The sequence below is a fragment of the Octopus bimaculoides genome, chromosome 15, assembly GCF_001194135.2.
Source record: "Octopus bimaculoides isolate UCB-OBI-ISO-001 chromosome 15, ASM119413v2, whole genome shotgun sequence".
Classification (NCBI taxonomy): Eukaryota; Metazoa; Mollusca; class Cephalopoda; order Octopoda; family Octopodidae; genus Octopus; species Octopus bimaculoides.
The window spans coordinates 33,641,016-33,647,380 of NC_068995.1; the positions used below are offsets into that span (position 1 = coordinate 33,641,016).

General features: G+C 34.3%; 1 protein-coding gene across 2 annotated transcripts in view; it reads left to right on the forward strand.

The window, feature by feature from the left end:
- LOC106882467 (uncharacterized) overlaps positions 1-6,365 on the forward strand; it is a 22,301-nt gene that overhangs the window by 6,983 nt on the left and 8,953 nt on the right. The window contains exon 1 of one of the 2 annotated variants that reach the window (XM_014933153.2): positions 2,055-2,155. The exons of the other annotated variant lie outside the window; for it this stretch is intronic. Within the exon in view, the coding sequence (XP_014788639.1) occupies positions 2,098-2,155 (58 nt within the window). The 5' untranslated portion in view covers positions 2,055-2,097. Of the gene's footprint in view, positions 1-2,054; positions 2,156-6,365 lie in introns of those variants that run through there. 2 annotated transcript variants of the gene reach the window in all.

The window sequence follows — 6,365 nt, forward strand, 5'->3', positions numbered from 1 at the left end:
GCACAGACCAGCCCAAATATTCAAAAGATTCTTTTTCCCTCCCTTTCCTTCTCTCTTTCTTTTCTTTATTTAAATCAGAAGAGAAAAAAAAAAAATTTTTAATTTTATAATTATACAGGTGACTGTATTAAAGTAAATTCAGCCTCGTCGGTATTCCCGGTAACGACTAAGTGATTTTATTATTTTGACTTTTTATTCCTATACACTTTTAAGAATGTAGACGAAAATTTATGGATGCAAAAAGGAAATCACATCAGTAAATTTATTCAAGGTGTTTGGTCCAGAACATTTAAGGATGGTAAGGGATTCCCTCATACACAGCTTACATTTGCTAATATTTCCTTTGAAGTTAGTGGTTCTAGAAATGATGGACCATTCTAGATAATAATTCTTATTCCTCTTCAATTCATGTATATGGGATGCAAGTGTGGTTGAATTTCAGTACTTATCCTTAGAGAACGAACTCATATGGGATCTATATCTAGCTTTAAAATCTACTGTACTACCTATATAGAATTTGTTTAATTTATCCTTGTCCTTAACTACACATTTATATACAACATTAGTAACCAAACAGGAACCATCCAAGGGACATAATTCGGGGTTTCTACAATTACATTTCTTCCCAAGGCCTTTCTTAGTTTTATTTTTACTTTTACTTTTTGCATCATCGATTCTTGCCAGGTTTCCTTCTATCATTCCATCAGATCTTCCCTTATTACTTCGGGTTCGATAAACCCGGTGAAGGCAAAGTACTTGTACCATTGGCATTGGGTGTTACACAATTATTATTCACAGGTCTGGGGCTACCCTCAGGGGAACATTGCCAACTCCCCTGTCCAGCAAGTTTGCTTCTATTAATAGATGCAATAATTGAGGCGAAATTAGGCATTACAGAGTGAGAGAACTTGACAGTTGACTTGTTACAAATACTATAGTATTTGTGATTCCTTGTCAAAAGTAAAATGTAAAGCTTTGTATAAGCTTTCTTGTGTTAAGTACTGGTTGTCACAAAAGTATTAAAATACATATATACATTCTTTGATAGTACTAAGCAAATGTTAAAAACAGTTTACAAGAGAGTATTCAACAAAAAGTATTAGGAGTTCAATAAAAATCATGTTTGTTTGTTTGGTAGTATATATATACACACAGAAGGAGATATATTTAAGAATTTACAAAAAATTGGAGAGGAACCAACCTGTCTTTTTAACATGTTTTCTCTCTTGTATAATGCCCCCACCACCACCACCAAATCATCACAAATTCTCCTCCATGTTTAACTGTTGGAAGAAGGCAGTCTGAGTCAAATGCTTCTTTTGGCTGTCTCCACATGTATACTCGGCTGGTGGTCGGAAATAAGGTAAAGGATGACCCGTCCGAGAGAATAACATTCTTCCACTGCTCTTGGAACCAATTCTGTAGGTCTTTACTCTACTCTAAACACTTTGCGATGTTTGTTTTTGAAAGTAGTGGTTTTCTGATTGCAGCCCTCCCATGAAATCTGGCTTTGTGCAGCTCCCAGCAAACAGTCTTTTTAGGAAACTGGGTTCTTGAGGTGGTCATTAAGCCCTGCAGTAATTTTGGGAGCTGTACTTTTGTGATCCTTTCTAACAATTCATGTAAGAATCTGATGGTCCCTATCCAAAAGTTTTGGTTTTCTTCCGGAGTTTTGTTTTGACTAGGAGGTTTTTTCCTCTTTCTCAAAGGCTGTTATTACTTTTGAGACAGTACTTCTTGATACACCAAATATTTCAGCTGTTTTCATTATGCTAGTGCCTGCCAATATATACATATGCATACTCACACACACACACACACATACATACATATATATATATATATATAGATAGATAGATAGATATAGATATAGATAGATATAGATAGATAGATAGATAGATAGATAGATAGATAGATATAGATAGATAGTTATATATAGATAGATATATATCGATAGATAGATATATAGATATATATATAACAAACTTTGGTTGTAGAACAAACAACAAAATCAAGGTCATTCAACTAATATATCACATCTCGAACATTTAATCACATATAAAGAAACATAATGCTTTTTCTATACATAGAATACGGATGTACAAAATCGTAGAAGATGAAACATTACTTCATTTAGACAGGCATATAGAAAAAAGTGAGTACAGTCTATCGCATATAAAAAAATATTTAAAAAAATTAAATTAATACTACAGTGTCTAGAAAAATTTTTTTTTTAACATTATAAAACCTAAAATAGGGTAATAAATATATAAAAATATAAATATATCAATATATTATAAATTAACTACCTACAAAAATAATTGGTAAGCTAACTCAAAAAATCATCACCAAAATAGCAGAAAAAAACGACAGTGAAGGTATGCAGACTCTTCAAGAATCGATCCTTTTGGTAATATTAATAATAATAAAGGAGTTACGACGCAAAAACGTATAAATTCAAATGAACATATTTATCTTCTTCAATATATATTTCAGTATAAAGAATTCATTAAGAGGCTTAAATCAAAATTTCTTTACACATCATTCAGGAATAAATATAACATCAGAAAAAATACATTCCGTTTAAAAACACAAACCGTTCATGGTGAAAAAATTTCACAATTACCTGAATGATGTGTAAAGAAATTTTGATTTAAGCCTCTTAATGAATTCTTTATACTGAAATATATATTGAAGAAGATAAATATGTTCATTTGAATTTATACGTTTTTGCGTCGTAACTCCTTTATTATTATTTATATATAAATATAAAAATATGTATGTAAGTTTACGATGTATGGATGGGGACAGCTGCATCAAGAAGTGCTGACCTCTAACTGTGGAGGGGCAGACATAGGACAGAATAGTGAGAAAAGATCTTCATGTGTTGAGCCTCACAGATGAGATGGCAAGGGACTGAGACTCCAGGCAGTTTACTGGGCTTGAGAAGACACATCAAACTAAGTAAAATTGTGGCTGTTCGTACATACAGTTATGTACTCTATGTCTCTCTCTCAGCTGAGAGGTCCCTTCTTTTGTGAGGCTTGCAGATGCTGGTGCCACATAAAAAGCACTTGTACCAGTGCCACTTGAAAGCACCCTTGCTAGTGCCATGTAAGAGCACCTGTGCCAGTGCCACATAAAAAGCACCCAGTTCACCCTCCGAAGGACATCTATAGAAACCATGCCAAAATAGACAATTGGAACCTGAGCAGTTCCCCACCTGACCAATTTGATAAACCATCATGCGAGCATGAATAGCAAACATTAAATAATGCTGCTGCTGATTATATATAATGTATTGTTCCTTGATAGAAAACTTCAACAAAAAAAGTACTCCGTCTGGGGAGAGATAAATATTATTTATTTAATCATACATTGTTGGTCAAGTGAACTCTTGGTATTAAGACTCTTGGTATTTAGACTCTTCATATTGGGGCAGCAGCTATATGATAATTTCCCAGAATGCCATTAATTATTTTCTTGTATCTGTGAGTTGCTGAAAAGTGTTTGTCTAGGAGAGGCAGGAATTTTTTTACATATGAGTGGTTGGCGTTAGGAAGGGCATCCAGCTGTAGAAACTGCCAAATCAGATTGGAGCCTGGTGTTGCCATCCGGTTTCACCAGTCCTCAGTCAAATCGTCCAACCCATGCTAGCATGGAAAGCGGACGTTAAACGATGATGATGATGATGATGATGTTAGTTCTTATTAAGGGAAAAGGGAGGTGTGAACCAAATAATTTTCCTTAACCTATTTTTAGGTCTCTTATTATTCTGATTAATACTAGAGGGGTTATGTATTACTTTATCTTTGATGCCACTAGATCTATTATTATTCTGATTAATTATTAGAGGGATTATATATTAATTTATCTCTGAAGCCACTATTGGCTAGAACATTGTTATAATGTTTCTCGAAAATTTCTTTAGAAGAAGAAAGGTTAGACACTGTGTTACTAATATTAGCTATCAGGTTTTGCAATATTACAGGAGGGAGACAAGACTGTTTATGTATATACGCGAGTTTCTCAATAGGCTTATGAAAAGGTTTATACAAGGAAGAGTTCAAATGTAGGGAAACATCTAAATAATCAACTACAGATAGATTCGTAACTACTGTAATTTTAAGGCCTAACTGATTAAAGGTTGCTTTCTAAATACCCTATTCTTGATTAACTAGTTGATATCTTTCCAGCCTTATATTTTAAGTTCTAAGCAGGATAACTCTTTTACCTTTTTACATTTTAGTTTTTGTGTTTTCTGTCTTCTGTTTTTTACCTTCTGCGTTTTTCATATTTTTTCAGTTTTTTCATGTTTCTTCTCTTATTCAATATTTTTAGTTCATTATATGTGGTTTGTGCCTGAAGAATGTTTGAGATATTTCTCAACACTATTAGCAGCATTTAAAGACACGTATTGTGTCCTTTAAATAATATATATATATATATATATATATATCACTTGGAGAGAGAGGCCCTTCTCACTCACAACATCTCAATTGTCTTTGGTCGCAATCCAGCTAATCACTGTTGTTCTTATATATACTCCACATAGTACAGGAAGGTCTATTGGTGTCAGGCAGTCTGTGGTCTCATAAAATTTGAGAGTTCAGTGATGTCAGTTTCTGTTGTAGCATTTAGCAAGGCTCCCAGTTTGGTGGGGCTCAAATTGCTTGCCAGTTTGCATGTCAAGCATAGCTGCATGGTGTATTTTCGCCCAAAGGAAAATAATATCACTATGGGCAAAAAAAAATAAATAAATAGCTAGATACTCTGCAATAGTGCAATTGTGCATTTTATTGTTACTACAAGTTTGCACTGAATATAGGTGATTAATTGTATATCTTACACTTTCATTCAGTGCAATTTGTTTCACTTTGTTCAGCATCTTATATATATAAAATTCAAAAGATTGTCATTCTGAATTCAAATCCTGTTAAACTCAACTTTACCTTTCATCCATCCAACATCAATAGGTGCAAGAACCAGTCAAATACTGAGATGAATTTGATTTGGTATCCCCCACTCTTCTCTAAGCAGGAGAATTTGATTGAGAATCTTATGAATGCATTTAAACCAGCCATATCTAGCTTAAAATATTTTACCTGTGTAATGTTCAAACCAACCAAAAATGGCCTCTCACACCCACCTTGAAATACCATTCTCAAAACAGCCCACCATATCATTGACATCTCAAAGCTATAAAATACTGGATGATTAATTCAAAATAATGTGAATAAATAAACATAGCATTTGACAGAATAATCCTAATGCTAGAGGGTTAAAGCTGGATGAGGGTACAAACCCCAACGGTTACAAGATTTCTGTGAGGAGCTGCAACTTCAGTTATTATTAGCTTTCAAAGACATTCTATCCAATGCAATTTGATAGGAGAAGTTTGAACATAAGCAGAAAACAGCAAATTTTTGAGGTTATAACCCAGCTGGATGTTTACTCAAACAACTCCTTCTTAATCTTAGAGACACAACAATGCTTCCTCCCATCCCCACAACATGTCATTCTATTGATAATATGTGATATAATAAATAGTTGTGTTACTTGGTAACATGGAATAAATGTTGGTGAGAAAGTAATGATGGATCATTAAATAGGACTTGAAGTCACCAAATGTAATGTAGAAGAGAATGTTGTTGTAAGGTTATTGCGGAAGAATGAATAAGAAAGGGATTTAAGTACATTCTCAGTTATTTATCCTCAGATATATTTATTCTAGTCACTTAACATATAGCTTAACATAAAGATAAATATGTTGGTAATTATCTAAGTGTATCTCTGTGTATTTGTGTTTTTAAGTGTATATACTTTTGCTGGTTTCAACCAAAGACTGTGAGGAACCTGTTGACCCAATTTGCTGACTTTTCCGATGGCACGCAGGTGTCAATAAATGGTTGAACGACCAAGTCTAAGCTTCTCTGCTAGTTCGTCAACAGTTATGATGGGATTTTGTTCCACCAGGATTTGCAAAACATTTCATTTCACATTGTTCCAGTCTACTCTACTGTAAATGGGGTAACACTGTGATGGATTAGCTTTCCAATCAGGGGGAATTTTGGCCTGCTTGCCTACTACCCAGTGGAGTGGTCTCATTCAAAAGCAAAACAGTACAAAGTGCATTGTGACCAATGATGTATAACAGCATTTGATAGTCTGATTGATTTCCTGGTCACGTAATGTGTGTGTGTGTGTGTGTGTATCATCATTGTTTAATGTCTGCCTTCCATGCTGGCATGGGTGGGATGGTTTGACAAGAGCCAGCCAAGCAGAAGCCTGCACCAGACTTCTGTGACTGTTGTGACAGGATTTTTACAGCTGGATGCTTTCCTAACACCAACCACCCAGCAGAG